The sequence below is a fragment of the Peromyscus leucopus genome, chromosome 8a (assembly GCF_004664715.2).
Source record: "Peromyscus leucopus breed LL Stock chromosome 8a, UCI_PerLeu_2.1, whole genome shotgun sequence".
Lineage (NCBI taxonomy): Eukaryota > Metazoa > Chordata > Mammalia > Rodentia > Cricetidae > Peromyscus > Peromyscus leucopus.
The window spans coordinates 49,677,185-49,705,135 of NC_051085.1; the positions used below are offsets into that span (position 1 = coordinate 49,677,185).

At 50.6% G+C, this 27,951-nt stretch overlaps 1 protein-coding gene across 1 annotated transcript; it reads left to right on the forward strand.

Annotated features, from left to right (window-relative positions):
• The first annotated feature begins 930 nt into the window (after positions 1-930).
• On the forward strand, positions 931-27,951 carry Slc22a1 (solute carrier family 22 member 1). Its single transcript, XM_028866665.2, has 11 exons — positions 931-1,512; positions 7,520-7,623; positions 8,090-8,244; positions 10,302-10,470; positions 12,567-12,681; positions 12,811-12,917; positions 15,875-16,089; positions 18,604-18,712; positions 22,334-22,446; positions 24,474-24,576; positions 27,743-27,951. The coding sequence occupies exons 1-11, from the start codon at positions 1,099-1,101 to the stop codon at positions 27,807-27,809; spliced, it is 1,671 nt and encodes a 556-aa protein (XP_028722498.1). The 5' UTR covers positions 931-1,098; the 3' UTR covers positions 27,810-27,951.

Genomic DNA, 27,951 nt, shown 5'->3' on the forward strand with positions numbered 1-27,951 from the left:
CCATGGACCTCAGCATGGAGACTGAACTTTTTTTTTTTTTTTTTGGTTTTCTGAGACAGGGTTTCCCTGTGTAGCTTTGTGCCTGTCCTGGATCTCACTCTGTAGACCAGGCTGGCCTCGAACTCACGAAGATCCCCCTGGCTTTGCCTCCCAAGTGCTGGGATTAAAGGCATTTGCCGCCACCGCCCGGCTGATACTGAACATTTAAAGAGACTTGAATTTTGAAAGTGTTTGAGCTTTTAAAGAGAGGGGAGGCCCTGAGCCTACCTGACTGCTGGCAGGATTCAGTTCCTGTGGTTGAGGCCTGAGGGTCTCAGTTGCTCACTGGTCATCGGCTGTGAACCCTTAGTCCTTACCTTTCCGGCATACGGGCTTCTCAGCAAGGCTACTTGCTTCCTGAGGCCCACAAAGGAGAGAGAATCCCCGAAGGTGGGGCGGCCAGTCTCATGTGATGTGATCACAGAGGCGTTATCCTTGGCATTTGCCATTTGATCTATTAGAAGGGAACCATCGGCTCCCCTCAAGGCCCCTTAACAGTGGCCTGACATCCCTGCAAAGTGACAGTCCTTAATTAACTTTTGAGACAAGCTCTCCTGTAGCCCAGGCCGATCCCAAACTTGGCTGTATAGCCAAGAATGACCTTGAACTTCTGATCTCTTGGCTGCTGGGATTACAGGTGTGCACTACCACATCTGGCTTATGTGCTGCTGGGGATTGAGCCCGGGGCTTCATAGATGCCAGGCAAGGACTCTACCAGCTGACATTCCCACAGAAGGCTCACTAATAGATATGCTCTTCAGAAGGTTCTGAGAGACAGAGGGTGCTCAAGCCCGCTTGCCTGCTCCCTCTTCCCGGGACTGAGCCCTGGCTCACTTCCCAGAAGAGTAAACAAGGCTTGGGGCAAGCCTGGTGTACTCCCTGCCCTGTGTCAGGGGGCAAAAGGTTATTTCTGGTTGGTTGCCTTCCAGATGTATCATGCTTGGACAGCAACTTGATTTCAAACCACCTGAGTTCCAAGGACTTTAAATGAGACGCCGTATGAAACCCTGTGGCAGTCCAGAGCAGGTCTGGCTTAATTGGTAAGGGTGCTACCCAGCCATGCCCACCGTGGACGATGTCCTGGAGCAGGTTGGAGAGTTTGGCTGGTTCCAGAAGCAAGCCTTCCTGTTGCTGTGCCTCATCTCAGCTTCCTTAGCTCCCATCTATGTGGGCATCATCTTCCTGGGCTTCACTCCTGATCATTATTGCCAGAGTCCTGGGGTGGCCGAGCTGAGCCAGCGATGTGGCTGGAGCCTAGCAGAGGAGATGAACTACACCGTGCCGGGCCTGGGGTCTGCGGACGAGGCCTCCTTCCTCAGCCAGTGCATGCAGTATGAGGTGGACTGGAACCAGAGCACCCTTGGCTGCGTGGACCCACTGTCCAGCCTGGCCGCCAACAGGAGCCACTTGCCACTGAGGCCCTGCCGGCATGGCTGGGTGTACGACACTCCCGGCTCCTCCATCGTCACGGAGGTACTAATGGGTTCTGCATTTTGGGTAATGTAGAGACTGAAAGCAAATCCTGGGTGGTTCAGTGTCTTTTCAGACAGGAAAGGAGGTCCAGTTTCCTGTATGCTGTACAGTAGCCGGCTCTGCCCTGACCTCTGTGTTCTTCCCACCAATTGAGTACTAGAGGGGACACTGAGGCACAAGGTACTATGTGGGGAGCCTGCTTTTAAAAATCTACTTTACATGTACCATGTATGTGGGTATGTATATGTGTGTGTCATGGTGTGTGTGTCATGGTGTATGTGTCATGGTGTGTGTGTCATGGTGTGTGTGTGTCATGGTGTGTGTGTGTCATGGTGTGTGTGTGTCATGGTGTGTGTGTGTCATTGTGTGTGTGTGTGTGTGTGTGTGTGTGTGTGTGTGTGAGTGTGTAGTTTAAGTGTTTGAAGGTCAGAAGACAACTTGTAGGAGTTCCCTCCTTCCACCCTGGGGGTCCCAGGGACTGAACTCAGGTCATCAGCCTTGGCAGCAGACATCTGTATCTTTTGATGTCTCACAGCCCAAGCCTTGCCTGTTCTCCTGTAACTTGCTGACTCATCTCAGAGTCCGCAGTCTTCACCGAATGTCCTGCTCCCCTGTGGTTGGTGTTGTGGAATCCCCTCATCTCTTCCCGTGGTGACAAGTGGCCTAAACAATGGCCATTGGGAGAGCATGGGAATCACCTTGGCTCGGGTCAAACTCTGTGATACCAGCTCTTATTAGCTGACTAGGTCTGGGTAAGATACTTGGCTTCTCTGAGTCTTGGTTCCCCCATAGGCAAGCAGGATGACAATAACTTCACCCACCGTAAGGATGAGCTGAGAACTGGGAAGGTGTTCCCCAAACCCAAACAGAAGCACACTGTTTGTGGCCTGGCAGTTGCTGTGATGGTATCCGCGAGCCCTGACGGCATCGTTTAGTTGACTCTTTGTGCACTTGGCTTTGACAGTCTTTGTTTTGGGACAGGGTCTCACTATGTAGCCCCACTTAGCCTGGAACTTCTCTTTTCGTAGATCAGGCTGACCTTGAACTCACAGAGATCCTCTTGCCTCTGTCTCCCGAGTGCTGGGATTATAGGTGTTTCTACCCCTCCACATAGTTTATGTGGTCCTGGGACTGGAACCCAGAAGGCCTCATGCATACAATGCGATTACTCTACCAGCTGAGTTACATTCCCTATGCCCGCCTGAGTTCTTTTCTCGGCCTCCATGTCATCTCCCACCTCTTGTGAAGCCTTCAACCTGAACACCATCTTGATTCTGAGGCACCCACCAGGTCCAGATAGAGCTGCTACTCTCTCGAAACAGACCGAACTCTTTCATTTGGCAGTAGGGTGGGGCTGCTATGTTTAGCAATAAAAATAGAGCATTCCCAGTTAAATTTGAGATAAACAACAACTGTTTCTATGTAGCATAGGCTAGCCTCAAACTCACAGTGATCCCCTTTCCTCAGGCTTCCAAACGCTAGGAATAAAGGCATGAACTGCCATACCGGGCTAACATCTATATATATCATGTCTCTGGGTGACATGAGATTCCATGTTTAAAAAACAAAACAACCCACAGGAAGATAGAAAGGTAAAGTGACTTGAGAAACGTCATTCAGCATGGGTGTCGTGGGACAGAAAGATAGGATGTAAGGGGTATAGACGCTGTGTGGGTTTATGAGTAGTGTCTAATTTAAGGGTTCTGGCTTAGGGAGAAGGATGGGGAGCTACGGATGACGGGGTAGGAACCCAGATGACGTGGTCCCCTGGGCAGGGGTGGTGCCCTGCAGTGTCAGGACCAGAGAGGAGGGAACAGATGCAAGAGGCCAGAGCAACTTGAAGAAGAGTTGACTATCCGCACACACAGGAGGGGGCTTCAGTGACCCCCCCCCAAACTAGAGCTCGGTGAAGACACTGAAGTGTGTAGTAGTGTCCAGAGGGACAGTGAGGGCCCGGCTTAGAAGAAAGAGCATGGCACTGGGCTGAGTTTGAAAGTCAGTGGTGTCCGTCTGGAAACATTCAAGGGTGATAAGAAACCCAGCTGTGGGCAAATGACTCATCTGGTAAACTGCCTACTGTGCGATCATGTGGACTACTGTGTACACCTAGGATTTGAGTTCAGACACCCAGAGCTCCTGGTGAAAGCCAGTTACGGTAGCACATACCTGTAAGGCCATTGCTCCAGTGGAGAGATGGGAAGTGGAAACCGAAGAATCCCCCTTGTGGGCGGGCTAGCCTGGGGTTCGCAATGGCCAAGCAACAAAGAGGGCTGGTGAGATGGTTCGGCTGGTAGAGGCCCTCGCTTCCAAGCCTGACTACCTGAGCTCAGTCCTTGGAACTCATACGACAGGAGAGGGCCAACTCCTGCAAGTTGTCCTCTGATGTACACACACACACACACACACACACACACAAAATATATATATATAAAAGAGAGAGGCCCTGTCTTAAACAAGGCGGAAGGTAAGGGCTGACATTCAAGGTGTCTGACTTCAACATGTACACTATGGCATGTGCATACCTATAGTCACACACATGTGCACCCACACCATACACGCGTGTGTGTGCACCCACACCATACACGCGTACACTCATTTCACACACAAAAGGAAAAATGAGGTGGACATCGATGGAGGAAGATACTTCGTGTCGACCTCTGTCCTCTGTGTGCAGGTACACACACACGTGCATACGTACGCACAAGTCCATGTACGTGTGACACGCGCATGTGCAGACACAAGAGAGGCTCAGCTGTGGCAGAGCAGGAGGGTGGTGGAGACTGGCTCCTGGACGGGCGCTTGCTCCCATTTATCTGTCTCTTCCAAGTGCTTTCAAACCACGCTTGCCTCACCACGTATCCCAAACCAGAGCCCAGGAGCTAAGTGCAGTTACTCATTTCTGCGGAACTAATTTTTAACTCGCCTTCACCTTGGACATTGGAACTTGCTTTGGGGAGGACGGGGCGTGATCTTTGTTTCGGTCTCACCCCAAGGCTGGGGGTTGGGATCTTGAGGCACACTCCCCCCCTGCACTCCCCCCCCCCCCCCCCCCCGCCAGGGAAGGAATAAGATCTTGCTTAGCTTTTGTTGCCCTCACTGGCTTGGTGAGCCCCAGCTCCACCACGGCCCACACACCAGGCTCGAGAGAGACCCCAGCCGCCGTGGGCATTGCGCAATCGGAAGCAGCCTATGGACAGAAGTGAGCTGAGGTGGCCACACGGGTGCTTCCCAGACTTATTTGAATTTGTGAGACACTGAGGTAGAACAAGGGCCCTGGGTGACTCTGATGAGGCAAACTGCGAAGACTTTTCTGCACCCTGGAAAAGTTGCCAAGTCCTGGGGCAACTCCAGTGGTCTTAGCAGAGAGGCCCAGGGACCCCCACCCTCTCCATCCTTGCCCTTTGTGGGCTCTCTGCAGGGACATGAATGTGCCTCGGGTACAATGGATGGGTGGAGTTTGGGAGTGGGGGGATCTAGACACGGATACTGGACAAGTGTGGGGGAGTGTGGTCCTCAGGGAACAGGGGCAATGGGAGGTGAGACTGAGTCAAGATGGGCCGGCCGGCTTCCTCTGCTACGGCAGCTATCTGGCTCCACACACAGTCCCAGGGTAGAGTGACCATCTCCACCTGTGAGGAAGGGAACAGAAGGTCCCACAGCAACACTAGCTTGCAAAGATCAGATGGAAAGCCAACAGTGGCCAAGAAGGGATCACGTTGAGACCTAGGGGCAGCAGTCCCATGGGCCTCCCCTGCCCCGTGACTTTAGTGACAGACAGAACATTGTCATGGGACACAGAGTGGAGCTACAGAGGCATAGCTGGGTGGATGAAGATATGGGGCCTTGGATGCCCAGGTGACACCCAGGACTGATCTGTCCCAGTGTGTCCTATCGATAGAGCACAAGACAAATAGGAAATCTGGAGAACTCGGGGCCTCAGAGGGACACACTGAATGTGTCTGGGAGACATGTGCCTCACGAAGCCATGTGTTAGGCTGGGGTAGGTGGAGAGAATCAGAGTACCACTGTCCAGGGCCTTGCCACCTCCCCAGAGCAGCAGATAGTGTCTGGGCACAGGTTGGCAGATACCAAGGCTGCCATTTTTTTTTTCCTGGCAATGCACGATCTCATTTATCTTTCAGAAAAATGAGGGGCCGTGTCAAAGAACGCACAGGCTAGTCACATAGATAGACCTCAGCCAGCCGAGTACCGTGACTCTAAGACTCAGTGTTGGACCTTGTGACGGGTCAAGGGTATAGAATCACCGGATCGCTAATAAAATCTTAGCATGTAAGTTAAAAGGATTCGTCATTTACCAATTTCTGACCGACCTCCAGTGCTCACAGCAGCCGTTCAGGGACACAGTAGGAATGCTTCAGCCTGGGAAACCGGGGGGGCTCGAGTTGCTAAGTGACTTGTTGCTGCCGTACCCCACATTGTTGCTCCAGGCTGCCCGAGCCAGGGCTCCACAGCACGGCGCAGAGCAGAGCAACAGGGAAAGCAGGCTGGTACGAAAAGCTGTACCAGCACCGGGGATGGCAAGAGGCCCCATCCAGCCCCAGTGCCCAGCCTCCTGGAGTCTGACCTGTCTGCCCCACGCAGCTCTGGGGCAGAGAAAGTGACCTGCTGTACAGAGACCCCGAGCCCTGCTCAGAATGTGCCCGCGCTTTTGGCCAGGAAAGGTCCTTCCCCTGCCTCTCTCCCTTCAGACCTCTAAACAGAGGAGCAGGTCTGGGGCTATCCGTCTTCCCTCTCTCCTACTTAGTTCCACCCCTAGTTCATGACATGCAGGCCCCCCACACTCTCAGGTTCTACCCCATGAACACCCCCCCCCCCCGGTCTGGGCCCCTTCTGTTCCATTGCTACCCACAGCTCCTTTAGTACCAGAGTCCAATTAAGATGCTAACACAATATCTACATGCTCTGGAAAACAAGACCTTTTTGTTTGAGACAGGGGAGCACAGACCGGCCTTGAACTTACTATGTAACTGAGGAGAGCGTTGAACTCCTAATCCTTCCTGTTTATTCTCCTCCAGTACTGGTGTCACAGGCATGGGCCACTATGCCTGACTTTACGTTTCCTTTGTTACGTGTCTTTGTACTGGGTTATATTCCCGTGTGTGTGTGTGTGTGTGTGTGTGTGTGTGTGTGTGTGTGTGTGTGTGTACATGCACATGCACAGGTGCTTGCCAATGGAGGCCAGAGGTTGACACTGAGTGCCTTCCTCCAGCACTTTTCATCTTGTTTTGTGAGGTGGGGTCTGTCTCTGCATGTAGAGCTCTATATTTTGATTAGCCTGGCTGCTCAGGAAGACCCTGGGAGACGCTCATCTCCTTCACCCAGCATTAGGGTTAGAGGCATATACTGCACCCAGTTTTTTTTTTTTTTTTTTAGACAGGGTTTCTCTGTGTATCTCTGGCTGTCCTGGAACTCACTCTGTAGACCAGGCTGGACTTGAACTCTGAGATCTGAGATCCGCCTGCCTCTGCCTCCCCAGTGCTGGGATTAAAGGTGTGTGCCACCAATGCCAGGCATGTGCCCAGCTTTTTACATGGGTGTTGGGGATCTGAACCCTGGTCTTCACACCTGTACCCTTTACCAACTGAGCCACTTCCCTGGCTCTTGGTTGTATTTCTCTGTGGAGAGCTTCCTTGGCAGCTACAAACTCCTTGGAGGATGTTTGTCTGTTCTTGCTCCTTTTACAGTGACGCTTTGTCCAACAGTAGCCAGCTACCAATGGCAAAGCCAACGACAGCCATCTTCACAGACACCAGGGTGTCGGGAAGAAGCTGGGCATGGTAGAGCCAGACCGATGTTGATGTTTCCTGCGTCTTGGGAACTTGTGTTAGACACAACTGATCCAGCCTGTGGGGAATGGGGGCGGGGGCAGGGGTGGGGGAGGGATGAACTTCCGTGGGGCCGTTTGCTTGGTCTGGCAGAGGATGGGAATGGGCCCCTGGCTTTCCCATGAGTCTCGCTTTTGTTCTGTCTCCACCGATGGCTGCAGTTTAACCTGGTGTGTGGAGACTCCTGGAAGGTCGACCTTTTCCAGTCCTGTGTGAACCTGGGCTTCTTCCTCGGCTCCCTGGTTGTGGGTTACATCGCAGACAGGTAGGTGAAGGCGGTCCATTTGAGCCAGCCTTTGGGGAGCGGGCAGTGGTGAGGAGTGTGGTTGGCCAGGATCAATTTCCAAGGGTGGTGCAGAGATTTCCAAGGGTGGTGCAGACAAGACCGGCCAGTAGGGGCTTCGTGCTGCTGGGACTGGCGGAGCCGGGCAGCTATGGAATGGGCATGCAAATGGGGGAGAGGAGCAGGGCTGAAACAGAAACAGAATGTTATGCTTTGAGCAGGGAGGTGGCCATGGGGCATTTTGGCTTGCAAGCAGCCAAGTCTTAGCTGTTGGTGGGCTTGCGCTCATGCCAGAGGTATGGCCTTCTAACTTAGATACACGGAGTTTGGAAATGTGTCTAAATGGTCTATGAGATACACAGAAAGGCCGTCAGGTAGGCATGCGGGGTTCGTGCATGCCCGACCTCGGATTCTTAATCCCTCCCACACACCCCCTCTGTCTCTGCAGGTTTGGCCGTAAGCTGTGCCTCATGGGAACCACTCTGGTCACCTCCCTGTCAGGCGTGCTGACGGCTGTGGCCCCAGACTACACGTCCATGCTGCTCTTTCGCCTGCTGCAGGGCATGGTCAGCAAGGGCAGCTGGGTGTCCGGCTACACCCTGAGTAATTACACATGGGCTTGCGGGGGTGCGGGGAGGGCGTCTCTGGGTCCATGAAAGATAGGGGTGAGGCAGTGGGACTCATGGAGGTTTGGAGAGCAGGGGATGTTGGGGTGGGTGGGGTCTAGGGAAAGGGAGGCAGCTAGTTGAGTGGTGGGGAACTGGGCCTGTTATTGTAGAGATAAGAGTTCCTTTGCTCTCAGCAGCCCTATTGGTGAGGGGAGGGGGATGGACAGGAAGTGAGGTAGGTAGAAGAATATTTTAATGTTGTAGCAAGAACCCTCAAAGCCAGGCTACAGACACCACTGAATTGAATGTAAACCTGGGACAATATGAGATGGCTAGGTGTGGGGGACAAAAAGAGGTTCTGCCTTGAGAAAGGATGACTCACTACTGAGGTTCAGGTAGCACAGGTTAGCCTGAGACACCTGTATGCTGGCTGATAACGAGCAGTCATGAAGGGCACCTCGGGGTTGAAGCCACGTTCCAGGTCTGAGCAGCTGTGGGATTTTAGGCGCGTTAATTCATTTCTCCGTGCCTTAGTGTTTTGGAAATGAGGATAATAGTGTTGCTTTCATCCTGGGGGTCGTGAGAGACAGGCATGCTACTGGGCATCCGATTGGTCCAGAGCAGTGCTGGGCATGTAACCATGTCTGCCAACATCGCTGGTGCTGCTGTGGGCACTGTGGTAGGTGTAGGGGCTCCAAGGTATGGAGCCCTTGGCTGTATGTATGTATGTCTCTCTTGGCTGCTTGGATCCCAAGGCTAGAGAGAGGCCTACTAACAGATGCCACAGTGGACTTAGCTGCATGTGGGAGGAGTCTCAGAAGCCTTCTGTCACGTGATGGGTCTGTTGGCTCCAGGACACTCTACCCCACCCCCTCTTGCTCACCGGTGGCTCTTTCTCAGTCTCCTTTCTTGACTGTTTAGTATGGCAGGACCTCAGGACATTGTCCTGCTGCAACCCCCAGACTGTTTCATCTGTGGACCTTTCTTAAGAGTCACCCACACTAGTCTCCTGACGGCTGCTCAGGCTACCCACCCCATCACTCCACCGCCACCTTGCACCCCCATATTCCTTCAGCGAATCTTGTTATTGGCTTTGGTTTCAAAATATGCCCACAGGAAACCACTGGCTTCACAACCTTGACTGGTCCTGGCCCTGCCATAGTCTCATCCTCACGTATACCTCCCGACGGCATGCGTATTCAGTTCTCGACTCCTTAGCAGAGGGGGGGGGGCCTTTGCGGACACAAACTCACGGCACTCTGCTGCCTATGGTTCCACGGTACGAGTGAAGGTCCCTTAGTGTCCCAGGATCAGCTTCCCTAACTCAGCCTTACTCCTCTGTCTTTGTCCCACACACCCTTCCCACCACCTGGATCTCCACACAGTCTCTTCGCCACACCTTATGGCGCTGTTACCGCCAGGACTGCGCTCCTCCAGTATCTGAGAGGCAACGCTGCTCCCCTCCCTGGTGACTTTATTCCAGCTACTCGCCTGCCCACCCATTCCGTGTAAAGCGGCAGCCCCTCTGCACTCGCAGCCCCCAGCGAGTGCCTGACTTATCTGTCTCCCATGGGGAAGGAGAATGCCTTCCATCTGGGAACAAGAGGCTTCATTTACCTTCCAACCCCGAGAGCAGTGCCAGGTTCGCGGAAGGGATGCTAAGATCCTTGTGGAATTAGTGACGTTGCCAGAACCCTGGGAGACTTTCTAGCCCAGCCGGGAGTTTCTATGAGTATTTGGGGAGCAGAGGCTCGAGCCTTGAAGCATGGCAAGGGACACCTAGACAGCAAGGAAGAAGGCCGAGAGAGGGGCAGCGAGAGAAAACCCGGTGGCAGGCTGGCCTGGTAAACCTGTGGGCTCAGGCAGAGTGGCATTAGGCCGGCGAGGGGCCAGACAGTGCAGACTGGGTTTAGGGCAAGGGCAGGTGGGAAATGCGCAGACGCGGAAGGAAGCCAGGGGGTGGGTGAGGCGAGGGCTGTGGCTGGTGAGAAGCGGGAGTCAGGAGCCAGCCCCATCTAGGTCTCTCTTCTCTGACCACCGTCTCTTTTCCAGTCACGGAGTTTGTCGGTTCCGAGTACAGAAGAACGACGGCGATCCTGTACCAGATGGCGTTCACGGTGGGGCTGGTGGCGCTCGCCGGCGTGGCCTACGCCATTCCGCACTGGCGCTGGCTCCAGCTGGCGGTCTCCCTGCCCACCTTCCTCTTCTTGCTGTATTACTGGTAATGCATGCCCGGCCAGAGGCAGGGTGGCTCTGCGTGACCTTCCCGCTCCACGCTGTGTCTGCTTGCCGCGGGGCTAGGCTCTGGGGGCATGGAGGGCGGTCCTGACCTCTGCCCACTGCACAGGCCACCTTCCAGCAGGCATGAGCCTCCGCGCTCTCTTCTGTGGCCTGGTGCTTGCATGCTAGGCATGCCATGCTTCTGCTGTCCCCAGGGCTCCTCGCAGCATGGGCTGCTGCTGTCCTTCCAAAGCGTGCCCAAATCCACCCCACCCTCGGATAGACAGGAGTGATACTTCAAGGAAGCACAGAGGCTGCCTGCCCATCTCAAAGCCTGTGCACCTTCTTCTAGAAACCCAAGGCAAGCCAACCAAAGGGAGACTGGCCTCAGGAGTCAGGATCAAATAGTGTGTGTTACCCAGGGGCCCTGGGAAAGCTTGGAGATAGTCTTTATAAACTATCTAACACAGGGAGACCCACAAGAGTGGATACTTTCCTACCGCGGCCGCTATGTCCTGCAGTCCCCAGAGGCCCTCTAGCGACACCACTTTAAGTCGGTTCACCCCACTTTCTTGCCTGCTTTCCCTCCTCGGTCGGTCTCCCGTCTCCTCTCCTTGCATCCTGTCTCACTTCATGTCTCTGTTGAAAAGGCTCCGCCCTGCCTCTCATCCCTAACTACACGGTAGGAACTCGATCTTTAAGAATGTGTGTGAGTGGGCTGGGCAGCGGTGGCGCACGCCTTTAATCCCAGCACTCGGGAGGCAGAGCCAGGCGGATCTCTGTGAGTTCGAGGCCAGTCTGGTCTATAGAGCGAGATCCAGGACAGGCACCAAAACTAGAGAGAGAACCCTGTCTCGAAAAAACAAAACAAAACAAAAAGTACGTGTGAGTGAATCATGGATGGAAGGGCTCTGCTGGAAGCCTTCTCTGGGGAAGGTGCACACTGTGCCATCCCAGGACAGGAACACCCCCCAGTGCAGTGTCAATCTTATTAGCCGTGTGTGCTTTGCACACCCGAGTGGTAAGCAAACCCACAGTGCTAGGCTGTACTGTGCGGGGAGAGGCTGCTTCAGGGAATGGGCTAGCTTGCCCATGAAGCATTTATCAATTTTACTGGGGACAAATCTTACTTCAGGGGACGCTGGGCTAGACTCAGCCTCTACATGGACGCTGGTACCTGGGTGGGTGGATGGGCTGGGAGGCGCCTGTCCCCTCCCTGCAGACTGAAAGGGGGTTTTCTGTGAGGAAGGGCCCTGGCTATATGTGGACGTTTAACCAGGGCATACCCTAGTTGTAGAAGACCATCGCATCAGAGTCTCAATCCCTGACCTGAAACTTCCCATCTGAAACAGCTCAAACTGGACATGGTGACACATGCCTGGAATCCCAGCACTCGGGGTGGGGATAGGGGTGGAGGATGCTGAGGCAGGAGGATTGCCATGGGGTTCAAGGCCATCCAGGCTACGTAGTAAGTACCCAGCTTGCCAAGAATGCATACAAAGACCCTGTCTCCACATGATCTTAGAATAAGACCCTGCTTCAAAATAAACAAAGAAATGAGGGAGAGAGAGAGAGAGAGAGGAGGAGGAGGAGGAGGAGGAGGAGGAGGAGGAGGAAATAGCATGTCGTCCAATTTTAGGGCAAGTGAATCCTTAGTTTAGGAAATAGCATGGGCCTTGTTCAGCATCTTTTATACATTTGCTATGTGCAGGGCAGGGTATGTGGAGCACCTACCCAGTGTGTTTTCTCCAGAACAGGGCTCTCAACCTCTAAGAGAGATGGGTCTCCACTTCACAAAAAAAAAAAAAGGCCGTGAGGGGAGCCCTGATCCCTTCTGCTTTGGGAACCTTAGCCGGTGACCCTTGAGTAGCAGTGACCTACAGAGCTCATGCATGGGCCACACAGCATGAGCCACACAGCATGGGTCACAACTGTGCATCACAACCTAGGCCTTCCTTTGCAAGCGCCTTGGGGAATCACAATCCTCCTGGAGGATCTTGGGATGCTCTGAGTCATGCTCCTGCACCACTCTCATCAAGGGCTGAGGTGGGGAGAGCTCTTGGGCAAAGACACTACAGTTACGAGCTGTGTCTGCAGGTGTGTGCCGGAGTCCCCTCGATGGCTGTTGTCCCAGAAGAGAACCACCCAAGCAGTAAGGGTTATGGAGCAAATTGCTCAGAAGAACGGGAAGTTGCCCCCGGCCGACCTGAAGGTACCAGAGTTCAGAAGGGAGTCTTCCCTTTGTGGGTTTGGGGCTGCCTCGCGATCTACATGGGACCCCTCCCGGGGGACTGTCATGTGCACATAGACCAAGTGTAGTGAAGACTGACTCTCTCCCCAGATGCTCTGCGTGGAGGAAGACATCTCAGAAAAGCAGAGTCCTTCATTTGCAGACCTGTTTCGCACTCCCAACCTGAGGAAGCACACCCTCATCCTCATGTATCTATGGTGAGTGCTTGTTCTTCCTACACATCTCCCCCTGGGGGCAGGCCACTGCTCTGTTGCTGTCCAAGTGTTGGGTGCCAATAAGCCTGTAGAAAGAGCATGAAGAGGAGCTGAGCTGTTACTGAGTCTTCAAAGGGGCCCCTTGGCTCTCTTGTTTTAGTAAGAATGGGGGAGTGGTCAACGCTGAGAAGGGTGGAGAATCATGGAGGGTTTCCTAGGCGACCTCAGTCCAAGTGTCTTATGTTCTGGGGGCAGCTGAGTGTTGACTTGGTGTGGGGTAGGGGACAAGGTTCCAATAGCTCAGTGCTTCTAAGTAGGAAGTATCCTTCCTCACATCTAAAAACCTTGTGACCCACCTCTGAGTCCTTGTGCACCCTTGGTCTATGGATAAGGACCTTGTAGCACATAGATGTGCTCATCCCTGTGCCCACCAAGGGCAGTGTGTACCCCCTACTTGTGTTCATGAGGAAGAACCCCACCTGTTCGTCTAGGACATCTGCCAGTCCTCCACACAGGGCTGCTTCAACCTGAATCTTAAGCTATTCCCTCAGCAGCCATGGCTGGGCTGCTGTGCTCTGGGTCTCCCCTTACATAGGAACTGACCTGATGTCCTGTTTGCCTTTCCAAGTTAGGTTTTTAGTGGAACAAAGAGCAGAGCTGGTCGGGTATTGCCTGGCGCATAGTAGGCCTGTGGTAAGTGTTTACTGAGTGCCGAATGAGTAATCATAGTTCCACGGATTCCTCTGACCCCTTTAGACACCAGGCTCATCACTCTTCCCCTGCCGTGGCGCCCTCCACCTCTCTCATGGGGTCCTGTACCCAGCCAAGGGTGTTACAGCCCCCCACCCCCGACATGTCTACTCTACGTTCGGACCAGCAGGGTGTCTCCTCTGTGTAGCACCTGTGACTCACTGCGGATGGGAACAGTGGCTTGCTCTCCTGTCCCATCCAGCTTTACCATCTCCGCCCTGACACACTCCTCCCAAGAAGGCAGATACCAGCTCCATTTTCCTCCTCCCATCACCTGGTCCCTCAGCAAACTCTATTATATAAACTTGACCTCGAAAGTTCATGAAGTTCTGCTGTTTCTCATGTGTCCTCTCCATCCCAGCGAGGGGCCACCTCATGTGTTGCAGCAGCCTGCATCCACCCCACCTCCCTCAGGCTGTGCTTTGTAAGGTAGTCATACTTTCTCAAACCTTTCCTATGTCTTCCACTGGTTTCTGAATCCAACAAGAATAGAGCTGCCTTCCTTCTGTGACCTACTTGGCCTCCTGTGGCTCAAACCCAGGATGGCTCTCACTTCTCCCTCCCATGCCATCTACTTACTTATTTTTTATTTGTGTGTGTGTGTGTGTGTGTGTGTGTGTGTGTGTGTGTGTGCGCGCACACGTGCGTGTGCGCATACGTTCATGTGTGTGTGTTATATGTGTATGTTTGTATGTATGTGTCTATGGTCAGCATGAGATGTCTTCTACACTCTCCACCTCATGTTTTGAGTCAGAGTCTCTCACTGTGCCTGGAACTTGCTAGTTCAGCTACATTGCCTGGCCAGCAAGCCTCAGGGATTCTCCTGTTTCTGCCCCCAGCTCCGAGGTTACAGAATGTGCCATCAATCACACTGGCTGTTTATGTAGGTGCTGAGGCTCTGAACTCATGCTTGTACAGCAAGCATTTTATCAGCTGGGCCATCTCCCTAGCCCACACCTGCTTCTTTTTACTAAGGTAATCCAAAGGGCCTATGGCTGCATCTTGGCCGTGTGGCTGTAAGAGAGTACCTGCACCAGTCTGTGACACAGGGGACTCAGCAGCAGCGTGAGAAATAATATGCTGAGATCACAGGCAGCTGGAAATGAGTGAGATGATCTGAGTAAAGGGCCTGCAACAATGTTGAATACAGCTGCAGGAATTTCTTAGCATATTTTGATGTGTGTGTGTGTGTGTGTGTGTGTGTGTGTGTGTGTGTGTGTGCGTGCAATTCCAGGGTCTGCCAACAGATGACAGCACTAATTCACTGACTGGTTGACCAGTTAGTTATACACAGTTTTTTCTTAAATGTGACTGTTGGAGGCTGGCAGCCATTTTTTTTGGCTGGGATAAACAATAGTTTCTTATGGATTAAAATCTTACCATTGCAATTCCAATTGGGATGCAATGGTGACAGCTTCCAGAATAGTATCATTTCCCTTAATGACATGAGGTCCCTCAAATTTGGACTTGAGCTGCTGATTTAATGTCTTCGTTGATGATGCAACATGGTCCACGATGTTGCCATGCTTTCCTTGAATATGGATGGAGTTGGTGTGGTGGGTGAAGAGAGGAGCTGAATGTGCCTGATAAAGACAGCACTGTGAAGTCAGAGATCTTGCTAGCTGTAGATCCTTGATTTTGGAAGGATGAATCCGATGCCCATGACAATACCCCTACCCTTGCTGTGTGCCAGGAGCTAGGCTCCTTTGTCAGTTGTCTCCGTAAATATTCACAACTAGATCGATATGCTCCCTGCCATCACTACCCCACTCACAGGTAAGGAGACAAGCGAAGTCAGTCACTCAGTGTCCCCATGGTCACACGGCTTACAAAGCAACCTGACATCAGGTCCTGTACGCTCTTGTTGCTGCACATGCTTTCTACTTTGTGGGCCTGTAGGAGTGTTCGAGGTCACTCTGTGTGGGGCTCAGCACACTTCCAGACACCTGAGCTTGCAGTGAGCGGGAATATCTGGCTGCAGTCTCTCCTTCCTGTTTCAGATATCCCGGGGGAAAATGTTTAAAAAGTAGGTGCCTTGGGAATGTCTGTAAGACACACTGTCACATCTGTGGGGACACAATTTCCTATCGGGGATCCCAGTAGGGCGCTCTTCATGCCATCCTAGCACATCTTGTACCAAGTGACATGTCCTTCTGTCCAGCTGGCTTGGGTCCTCAGAGCCGCCTTTTGACTTGTGGTCTCTTCTGCAGGTTCTCGTGTGCGGTGCTGTACCAGGGCCTCATCATGCATGTGGGGGCCACAGGTGGGAACCTCTACCTAGACTTCCTTTACTCTTCCCTGGTGGAATTCCCTGCGGCCTTCATCATCCTCGCCACCATTGACCGCATTGGCCGCATCTACCCAATGGCTGTGTCAAATCTGGTGGCAGGAGCAGCCTGCCTCATCATGATTTTTATTCCACAAGGTAAGTCGTCTGTTTTAATCACTTCCCAGATAATCGAATTGTGGGGACGGTGTCGTAACTCCCTGATAAGCTTCTGGAACGAGAATAAAGGCAGGGTGTTTCCTTGGCTAGACTTGAAACAATTTTAGATTGAAGTATAGCAAACATATACTAAGCACATTCTGAGTGGGTGACTCAGTTTGTTAAATATACAGTAGCAGAACCCAGAGACTGAGGATGCTTTCCAATCCTTAGTGTCCCCTCCAGTCCTCACGATCAATACAACCACCTCTCCTGACCCCTGTTGCCACAGACTAGCCCAGGTACATAAATGAAACCGCCTGGAATGTACCCCCCTGACCTGTCCCCTGACCTGTCCATGTTGCCACATGGTTGCACAGACTACTTTTCTCCCTCAGTACTGTATTGTTCCTTATGGAGACATCACAGCAAGTGGTCTCTGCTACTGATGTTGCTTGCAGTGTGTGTCCATGAGGAGTAGAGTTGTGCTATATATTTCTTCTTGGTAGGCATGGGTCCTTGTTCCCTTGGGCACATGTCTGTGAGCATACTGTCAGAATCCACAGGGACACCTGAGTTTAGCTTCAGTGGATACCAGACAGCTTTCCAAAGATGGCCGGCCCCCTTTCTGCTTCCCCCAGCAACATGGGAGTGCTCCGATTGTCCCGAACCCTCTGGGACACTTGGTCCAGCAAGTCTCCAATGGCAGTCCGGTGGTGGGTGTGAGCATTGCTTCATAATTCTTATGACCCGAGACAAACCCGCTGCATAGAGGGTCCAGGCAGAGTTACTTGGGGCAGTTTTAATTTGAGCGCGTAAATTGCCCTTCACATAGGAAACAGCAGATTCTCGTGAATGCTGAGCTATCTCTCCCCTTTTATTGCTGTGCCCTGCACTGTGAGCCGGGCGGGCCACTTTGACGGTCTCTCAAGCAGGGTGCTATTGAAAAGAGCTGAAGGTCTTTTTTTTTTCAAGAGTCGGCAGGACGTGTGTGTGTGTGTGTGTGTGTGTGTGTGTGTGTGTGTGTGTGTATGTAGGAGCAGGGAGGAGGCCCTCTTGTGACTCTGAAATAAAATCTCCTCTCCTCTCCCCCCATCTCCCTGTTTCTAGAATCCTGAGTAAGATTTTTTGAACGGCATGACATTGATGCCAGGAAGAGGGGTGTGGAGGGCTGAGGCCATCCTTCCCTGCCTGTCAGAGCTGGGGCATGGCTGGTCCTAGGACCCTTCTGGCCTTTGCATCTTGGTTCACGTTCTGTGGCGGTCCTTTTCTGTCACCTATAAATCATTTGAGGGCATTCCAGGCACCTGTGGATCCTAGAGCCTCACCAGAAAGACAGACAGAGAAGAAAGCCGCATGGACAAGGCTCCTGCCGTGGGCTGATTCCTAGAGGGGAGAGGAGAAAGAGGAGGAGGGATGGGCATTGGCTTCACTGAGATCAGGAGGTCTGGGCAAACCTGACCGGAATGGGAGGGGCCCCATGGGAGTCTGGGAAAGGGGTGCTCAAGCAGGGCTAGCAAGGGTGGGGACTCCAGGGGGCAGAGCTGGGCCTTAAAAGGAACAGTTCACCTGTTCTGAGTACCTACAGTTGGACAGCTAGGGGAGCAGGTGGCCTGCGGCCCAGAGTTAACTGAAGACCGCAAACTGAGCCCTACAGTGGGAGCAAATGCTGGTGGCCTTGGCAGGAGTAACTTAGCTCAACCTCCGTGTACGTGAATCCTTGGCTGTCCCAGACTAAAGCACAGATGGACTCATCTGTCCTCGGAGGGCAGGGATGCCAGCTCCTCTCAGTGGCCCCTTCTATGGGTGGCATGGTGGAGCAGCCTCCACTGTCTGTGGGAAGTCACCAGTCAAGTCAGTGTCTGGGGACGGGGCAAGAGGACACGTGTGTAAATACAGAGGAGACCTTCTCAGGGAGGGGGCCTGGCTCAGAGCCGTGGGCGCTTGAGCGTTGGTGGCAAGACAGGCCAAGCAGTGGCTGATGGTTAGTGGCACTCTTCCCTCCCCATGCAGGACCTTCCTTTCTTCAGTTGGAAATGAGGATTAGGGAGAGGCTTGCTCAAGATCTGTGTTTACACCACACCTCCTGAGCCTCAGGTACCTGAGCTGGCCACACCGTCCTGTGGAATAACTAGAAGCCAGGTTTTCATTGCTCCGGGCAGACTGGGCACTTGTCTGTCCTGCAACCTGTGTATGTTCATTCCATGGGGGCTCAGCAAGCCAAGGCACGAAGAAACAAATCGCTTATTTCTGTCCAGCATGGCTAGCAGAGGCAGGACAGACTGAAGCAGTTCAATCTTTCTTCTTCAGGATGGAACCTTCCAGAATATGTCATTGGCAAGTCCCCAAGTCATGCAGGCATCCGTTTGCTCATCTAAGTGGAGAGGATTATTCCTTTCACTCTTCCAGCCTTCAGTGGTCCTTTCCAGTCCAGCCCAGTCCGGCTTCTCCCCTGCCGACTCTAGCTCACGTAGGCAGCATCCTCTCTCCAACCATCTTTTTGTTTCTTCTTAGAGCTGCACTGGTTGAATGTCACCCTTGCTTGCCTGGGTCGTATGGGAGCCACCATCATATTGCAGATGGTCTGCCTGGTGAACGCTGAGCTGTACCCTACATTTGTCAGGTGAGGCCACACATGGGGATAGACACTGAAGTAGCCACCTGAGCACCAGACAGAGAGCAGCATTTCGAAGATGTTTTTGTAAGGTGCCTTCAAGGGATGGGTCACTGTAATAGTTCTGACAAATGCTGGGCCAAAGCAACTCAAGGAAGGGAAGGTTTATTCTGCTCACAGTTCCAGGGGATACAGTTCATTCCCCCACCCCCCCCCCCCCCCAGGGAAGGTGTGGCTTGCAGAGTGGGAGGCTGGCTGGTCACACTGCCTTGGCAGACAGGAAGTAGAGAGTAAACAGGAAGTGGGATCAGACTGTAAAGCCAAGGCCCACTCTTAGTGACTCAGTTCCTCATCTTTAGAGACATGGCGAGTGAGGTCATTTCCCTGCGATGGGGTCATCTCTGTGGTTGTCAGGTGGTGGTTCTTTATACGTTCTGCATATCAACCCCCCACCAGATATTGGACTTGTATGTAATCATCTTCCGTTCTGAAGGCTGCTTTCTGCTCTGTGGGTGGCTGCCTCGATGAAGAGATGTTTTAAGTTTTCCTACAGTCCAACATCTCTTTCACTTTTGCTATCTACACTTTGGCATTGAAAAACACTTTTTTTTTCCTCTTCAAGTCTCATATACATAGAGTGGAATTGGCTTTTTCTAAAATACATTTTGGTGAGTTTGGGTGACGTACGTATAGCGTGCACATATACATTTATGTGTATTACTCTTCGACTCGTGACATAACCGAAATAGAACATTGCCCCTACCAAGTTTCTCCATCCCTCCTCACAGAAAGTCCCCTTGTAGACGCCATTCTATCCGAATAGGTTTGCCTCCTCGAGACCATAAGCAAATGAAGGGTCACGACATGTGACCTTTTGTCTGGCTTCTGTTACTAATTATGGTGAGCTGTATTTGCCTCACGGTGTTTGTCAATGCCTTGTTCTTTCCTGAAGAATATTCCAGAATGAGAATGTCCCAGGACCCACTGCTCCATCAGCAGGTGGACCTTGCTGCCAGCATAGGATGATAACGAGGTGGCTGCTGTCAACATCCATGGGGAGCCTTAGGATGGATTTGTGTTTTTATTTGAATCAGATGAATACAGGGATGGAATTGCAGGGGCAGACTTAGATATGTGTATGTTTAGCTTTATTAAGAAAAAGCAGTAAACCAACAGGCGGTGGTGGCTCAAGCCTTTAATCCCAGCACTCAGGAGGCAGAGCCAGGCGGATCTCTGTGAGTTCGAGGCCAGCCTGGTCTACAGAGCGAGATCCAGGACAGGTACCAAAACTACACAGAGAAACCCTGTCTCGAAAAACCAACAACAACAATAAAAAAATCTGTTTTCTAAAAATATTGTATCCTTTTCATCCTCCAGGCATGGATTGGGGATGGAGGTCATTGTTTGGTGTGGACACTTGGAGGTCTTCTTGGGAGGTAGAGGCATCATGGTAGCTCAGTGTGATGCATGAGCTCATTGCTGCCAGTATTTTAAGAACTCAGTTTTCAGAGTTATTTAAAACACACTTAGTGTGTGTGTGTGTGTGTGTGTGTGTGTGTGTGTGTGTGTGTGCGCGCGCGCGCGTGTGCGCGCATGTGCGAGACAGCTTGCCTGTAGAAGTCAGATGACAGCTTGTGGGAGGTTGTTGGGTCTTTCCACCACATGGGTCTTGGGGATCCAACTCAGGTCATTAGGCTTGGCAGCAAGCACCTTTACCTGCTGATCCTTGTCTACAGCACTGAGATCCTAGCTTAAAGTGAAGATTATTTTAATAAGTTTAGTAATTATGTTATTTGAAGTTTTAAAAAATGGTCATTATCCTAACCTGCTCTTGGTTAGAATTTGGCTTCATATCCTTAAATTCTTTTGTCCCTTGTCTAAGTTATTTCTTCTCTGCTTGCTCTTGTGCAAACGTCTAAGAACTACTGCAGCTCTCCAGTTTCATCTGACGCCTGCAGCTCAGTGAGCCTGAAGACACAGATGACTCCAGCCTATGTCTTCCCTCCCCACGCCAATCCTTTTATTAAAAGAAAATGCTTTAGACTCTTCTTTGTAAAAAGTTGCTCAATCTGAGTACAAGGAGATGAAGACAAATTCAGGAAAAAAAAAAAACAAAAAAAAAAAACAAAAAAACAAAAAAAAACTTGTTTCCAGGCCTTCCAGGTCTAGATAAGGAGACCCTGTCTCAAACAAAACAAAATCAACCAACCAACCAAACAAACAAACAAAAAACCCAAAACAAACAAAAAACAAACCTCCAAACAACTAAGAACAACAAAACGAGAGAGAGAGAGAGAGAGAGAGAGAGAAGAGAGAGAGAGAGAGAGAGAGAGGAGAGAGGAAGGGGAGAGAGAGGAGACAGAGAAAGAAGAGAGGGGAGAGAGAGAGAGAGAGAGAGAGAGAGAGAGAGAGAGAGAGAGAGAGAGAGAGAGAGAGAGACACTGAGACTCTTCTGTGTCAGTACTTTTGAGCCCAGATTCTAAAAAAAGAAATAGCCAGGACAAACAAGTCTGCTGTCATGGCTACCAGATCCAAAGAAATGATCAAAGGTGCCATGTGCTACTGTAGCAAAACGCCGGAGATGATCAACTTTTAAAAGGGAAAGGTCTGTTTTAACTCCTGCTTCCAGAGGTTTCAGTCTGTGGTCACTTGACCCTTTTGCTGTGGGGTTGGTGCTCTGGGTAGCACAAAACAAAGAGGAGGAAGAGAAGAGGAAGGGCTGGGATTCCAGCTCCCACTTAAGGCATACCCCTGCTAACCCAACTTCTTGCCGTTAGCCCCCACCTCCGAAAGTCTCCTTTATCTCATTAGAGCACCGTTGGCTAGTGACCAGCTGTGTAGCACACAGGCTTATCCGAATGCTCCTCTAAACAATAGCAGTTACCAAGTGCCTGGTCCTCTATGGAGGAGGCGAATGGTACCATCCTGAATGCCCCTTTCCACCATGCACTGGGTGAGGAGCATTCCTAGACAGTAGGAGAGGAAGCTGGATGCCCAGAAGCAATATTCAACCTGATGCCTACGTATGCAGAGCTGTGGGAGTTCCAGTGTTTACAGTCAACCGAATCAAATGCAGATGGCAACAGGCACTCATTTTGGCCACCCATTGCTCCGTAAACACTCCTGATTCAAAGGACTCTCTGAACCACAGGACCCTCACTCACCGTGGGGCCTGAGCTGAGCAGCTCTCCTCACATTCTGAGCATCACACTCACTTGGTGGTGATACCGGGCATCGCCTGGTATGAACCTGGGTCTCACTAAACGTAGCCACACACAGATATTGTGTTCTCTTCCCAAGTGACAATACATCACAGCCCCGGGACGGGATGGGGGTGGAGCTAAGGTTTAAGTCAGAGAATGGGTATGCTTGTTTCTCTCCATCGGGCCCTTAGCTGGCCTCTAGGAGTGTGAGGGCTAAGCATAGGCGAGTACAACTGCAGGGATAGGCTGTCTTTGTCAGCTGTTGGAGCTGCTCTCGCCCGCCACCTTCTCCCCACACGGCTCTTCCCCAGGCCTGGGCTTCTGAGGTGCTGAGCACTCACCCCGTTTCGTGCTTGCTCTGAGGATGCTGAGAACACCTTGAATATTAAGCATGAACGTGACCTGTTGGGTCTCTGTGTCTTCCCAGGAATCTTGCGATGATGGTGTGCTCTGCCCTGTGTGACCTGGGTGGGATCTTCACCCCCTTCATGGTGTTTAGGCTGATGGAAGTTTGGCAAGCCTTGCCCCTCATTCTGTTTGGTAAGACTTGATCGGGCTATTCCCTCTTTCTGGCCTGGTGGAGGGCACTGTGTGAGCACTCAGCAGCTGCTTGTAGGGTGAGCCTCACGGAGGGAGCATGGGCTTCAGCTGTCTCCTGGCTCATTCTGCCTTGCATGTCAGGAAATAATAAGGTGTGATTCCCATGTAGTAGCCAGAGATTTTCATCTTGTGACTCCAGAATCCATCAGCCCATCCTGCAGTCTACAGGTGGATGATCTTTTGATGGAATCTCCTGCTTTCTTGTGCATTTTCTTCCTTCCTTCCTTCCTTCCTTCCTTCCTTCCTTCCTTCCTTCCTTCCTTCCTTCCTTCCTTCCTTCCTTCCTTCTCTCTCTCTCTCTCTCTCTCTCTCTCTCTCTCTCTCTCTCTTTTAAAATTTCTTTTATTTCATGTACAGAGGTTTGCCTGTATGAGGGTGTCGGGTCCCCTGGAACTGGAGTTACAGACAGTGGGTTCTGGGAATTGAACCTGGGTCCTCTGAAAGAGCAGCCAGTGCTCCTAACTGCTGAGCCGTCTCTCCAGCCCTGTGCATTCAATTTCTAATTTTTATTCATTGAGCATGTTGTTGCTAGGGGTATGATGGTGTTGAATGGTTATCCCTTTCTGAGTGTGGTGGTACGCATCTGTCATCCCAGCACCATGGAGGCTGAGGGAGGACAACCAGAGAATTAAAGGCCTGCAGGGGCTATCTGTGAGACCCCATTTCAGAGAGCGAGGTGAAGAAGAACACAAGGAGACTCATGGGAGTCAATGTTCTGTGTCCCCTTTGCTGGTAAAGTGGATGAGTAAAGGGTACAGGAATGCCATGTTTGTCCCCCAGCCTAGAGCAGGAGGGGTCTAAGACATGCTCATCCACCAGCAGAAGGCTAAGGGTCTGGCTGTGTGCAGAAAAATGCCATGCCTGCCACAGGCGAGTGCAAAGGAGAGGCAAGGGAGAGAGGGATTGGAGAGAGAGGGAAGGAAGAGAGAAAGAAAGAGACAGGGAAGAAAGGAAAGAGGGAAGGGTAGAGGGAAGGGAAGAAGAGAAGGTGGAGAGAAGGCAGGAGAGGAGCAGAGAGTAATAGGTGGGGCACACATAGGTTAGTCATGCCCTCTAGCTCTGCCCCCATCCCCATCTTTATACTTACGTACCTAAGTATCTGCCGTCTCTGGATCTAAGCATGCTCTTTCTATCTGTGCATGTTCCTATTGTCTCTGGATCTGAGTATGCTGTATCTATCTATGTTTCTATTATCTATCTTTTTTCTTTCATCTTTTATGCATGTATGTATCATCTGTGTATCTATCACATATCATTATCTGTCCTCTGACTATCACATATCTATCATCTAGCTACCTATCTGTTATTTATCATCTATCATTTGTCATCTATCTATCTATCTATCTATCTATCTATCTATCTATCTATCTATCTATCTATCTTTCTTTCTTTTTTCTTTCTTTCTTTCTTTCTTCTTTTCTTCTTTTTTCTTTCTTCTTCTTTCTTTCTTTCTTTCTGTCTTTTTTCTATCTTTCTTTCTATCTATCATCTATCTATCTACTATCTATCTATCTATCTATCTATCTATCTATCTATCTATCTATCTATCTATCTATCTATCTATCTATCACTTATCACCTAGCTAGCTATCTACCAATACATATATCTTTCTGTTTATCTACCATCTATTTATCAGTCATCTGTCATCATGTGTCTATCTATAATAACAATTTTAAACAGATATTTACATTTTTCTCAAGGTATTCAACTTCAAAAATCCCTTAATACTTAAACATTGGCTACTTTGGAATTTTGTACTTCTGTTGAAGCATATTGAAGGCAAGTATTGCCTTGTCTTACTCTTGTATGTCTCTAATCATCCCTTTATTTCCAATTCTTTCCTAGATGTTCTTGATAACTTTCAAAGACAAACAGAATGTCTTCCCTGCCCTCTCTGGCTCACTGCCCTCATGTAAGGGGCACAAGCATGTTCTAACACTCTTCCTTGGATTTTGTTTTATTTGTAGGAGTTTTGGGCCTGAGTGCTGGGGTCATGACATTCCTTCTTCCAGAGACCAAGGGTGTGGCTTTGCCTGAGACCGTTGAAGAAGCAGAGAACCTACGGAGGAGGTGAGGACTGTGGAGCCAGGACGGGAGGGTGTGGTCTCATCCTCTCTAAGGTTCACGGCATCGCTGCGCATTCTCGTTTACTCTACCTTAAGAGTTGGGGAGAACTTTTCAGATGCTTGGGTTTGGAAGGAACTCCGGAGATGCTGGGGATGGGAACAGAGCTCAGCCACTGAGCTCTGCAAGGAAAGCAGAGAACCAGACCCTGCTTCTTAGTGGACAGGTGTCCCATGCCGCATCAGGGACAGCAGGCAGTTGCCTTACACTGCATCAGAGATGGCTGTCCTTTGCCAGTCAAGCCGACTGCCAGAGCACCAAGATCTCTGACCCACCCTGACTTTTGAACATTTTGAAAACTATTCTTCTGACCTTATTGGACATTGTTGGGTCAGACTTCTTAGTGACTTTCTGTACAAAGAATGCTAAATCAGCAACGAGAGGAGGAAATAAAAAGTGCCAGGTACCGAAGTCTTTCAGGCTCCGCTCAGGACTCTGTTCTGAGATTCTTAGAAAGGGCATGTATGCCCTTGTGCAGGATGAGAAAAGCATGGGAATCATAAGGACCTGGGCTTAAATTCAGACATCCTCGTAAGGTTTGGGGTCTGTCATTAAACCCTTGGCTTCTAATGATTCCAAGGGCTACCAAGGAAACCCAGGGAGCCCAAGTGAGTGCATCGGACTAATCCATTTCCAGGTATCTCACAGGTGTCTGGCCACTCTCAGATTTTCTCTAGTCTTCCTGAAGCTTGTGTGATTAGCTCAGTGCATCTCAAAACTTATGGCACAGAAACAGAAGAATGACAGAGATCTTGGGAAAAGGCAGACTCTCTCTCTCTTAATTTTTGAGATGGCGTCTTTCTATGTAGCTCGGACTGGCCTAAAATTCACTGTGTAGTCCAGGCTGAAACTCATAGAGATTCACCTGTCTCTGCTTCCTGAGTGCTGGGATTAAAGGTGCACAATTGTGCCTAGCGGTTCCTCAGTGACTTTCTCTTTCTTTCTTTCTTTCTTTCTTTCTTTCTTTCTTTCTTTCTTTCTTTCTTTCTTTCTTCCTTCCTTCCTTCCTTCCTTCCTTCCTTCCTTCCTTTCTTTCTTTTTAAGTAACCTGACAAATTGACCTATGAGCCCAGAAATCAGGGCCATCACTTTTAGATTTAATCCACCTCTTCAATGCCAAACTATTTATTTATTTATTTATTTATTTATTTATTTATTTATTTATTTATTTATTAGTTTTTCGAGACAGGGTTTCTCTGTGTAGCTTTGTGCCTTTCCTGGAACTCACTTGGTAGCCCAGGCTGGCCTCGAACTCACAGAGATCTGCCTGGCTCTGCCTCCCGAGTGCTGGGATTAAAGGCGTGCGCCACCACCGCCCGCCCCCCCCCCCTTTTTTTTTTAAAGATTCATTTATTTATTTTGTATACAGCATGTATGACTACAGGCCAGATGAGGGCACCAGATCTCATCACAGATGGCTGTGAGCCACCATGTGGTTGCTGGGAATTGAACTCAGGACCTCTGGAAGAGCAGTCAGTGCTCTTAACCTCTGAGCCATCTCTCCAGCCCCTCAGTGACTTTCTGTACAAAGTCTCGATTCTTTCCTTTTGACTTAGAAAGTGAGGCCAGGAATTAGTTTAAATTCTGTCAGTGGTGCCCCAGAGGCAGGCGCCCCCCGAACCTTATTGTGAGACATTCTGGGGTTCTTAGTACCAATTAGGGACATTGGTTTAACCCCATGCCCTGCTGTTTCTGTTAGATGACGACCTCCTTCTTTTGGTTCCGGTTGACAGATTTGTATAGCTAATGTTCTGTTACTGGATTCCAACCCCTTTCTTCATGATTTATTAACAGCATGTGGCTATCCTTTAAGATCTTTGTGGAACACTTTAGTCCATCCACTCCTGCCCTGTAGGGGAGGCGGGGCACTCCTGATTGGAACCCTGCCTGTACAGTCCTCATTCTCTTGCTCCATACAAAACCAGGACACAAGCTGTCTGTGCCAATCATTTCTTTATCTGTTGCTGCCTCTTCTGCTCTCTCTGTTTCGAGACACGCCTGCATTTTTCCTTTCCTTTCTTTAAAACAGAACATCTCTTTTTATTATTCATTGACAATTTCTTGCATGTAATTAATGCATGTTGATTCTATCCACCCACGACTGTCTGTCTCAGCACTTCCTCCCGGTACACATAAGGTATTCCCCTCCACCTTCATGTCTTCTCCTGTTCTTTTTGTTTTTGGTACCCCATCATTTTGAGAATCTTATCCCTGGGCAGGGGGACTAGACAATGTGTTTCCTGACCCCCTTCTAAGGTCCCAATGACAAACTAAAGTTACATTCTACCAAAATTACTCCTGGGGGACAAATGAGTTTATTAGGCTGACTTACAGATCCTGGGTCAGGGGTTGTAAGTAAGATCACAGGTGACCCCAAAGCAGCAGCATTGGAATGTCAATGCTTGCATGGATGGAGGACCTTCTTCCAGGCTTCCTCAGTGTATATGATCTAGCTTCTCCTCGAGACCCCAAGGCCATATGTAATTAGGGCAGGACTGCCTACAATCTTCTGGGAGGGGTGACAGGATACTTAGTCGGAGGGTGTAATGGTCCCCCTCATACCCTCCTCCCAGAAGGGAATGTCAACGGTCCCAGCTGTGATGTTCTTTGCAGATACAGCTGTCTGATGGAGAGAGTGGTTGTTCTGTTTGGAGGATATAGTACTTTAACACCCGTTGAATCCAATTAGTGCTGCCTGTTGGAATGCTGACTGACCTTGTTCAGGTTCTATGTAGGTAACCATAGTTACAGTAAACTCATGGGTGTGGCAGCCATGTCACGTCCAGAAGGCCACTTTTTATGGCGCTCTTCCCCATCCTCTGGCTTTTCATTCTTTCTGTCCCCTCTCATGCAATATTCCCCGAGTCTCCACGTTGCAATGGTCTTTATCAAGAGGTTGACTGTCAAGCTGAGCAGGATGGCTCATGACTGTCATTCATCACTTGAGACACTGAGGCAGACTCATCTGCATAGTGACTTTGAGACCAGCATTTCTAAATAGTGAGTGACAGGCCAGCAACAGCTATTTCACAAGACCCTATTTCAAGTATCAGACACGCAAAATGTTGATTGTTTATTCATTAACTTTAATTTTTATTTGTGGTTGCTACAGGAAATCAAAGCCCAAAGAAAACACGATTTATCTTCAGGTCCAAACAGGCAAATCCCCAGGTCCCTGACAAGGACATCATGCCAGAAGCTGAGTAGCAAAGAGGAAGGGGGACTCACCACTTGGAGAACTCCCAGAAGCCTTTGCCTTCCCTTATCTTCTATGTCTCCAGTTTCCAATGACCATCAACCCTAAAGAGTTTCCTGAAATCA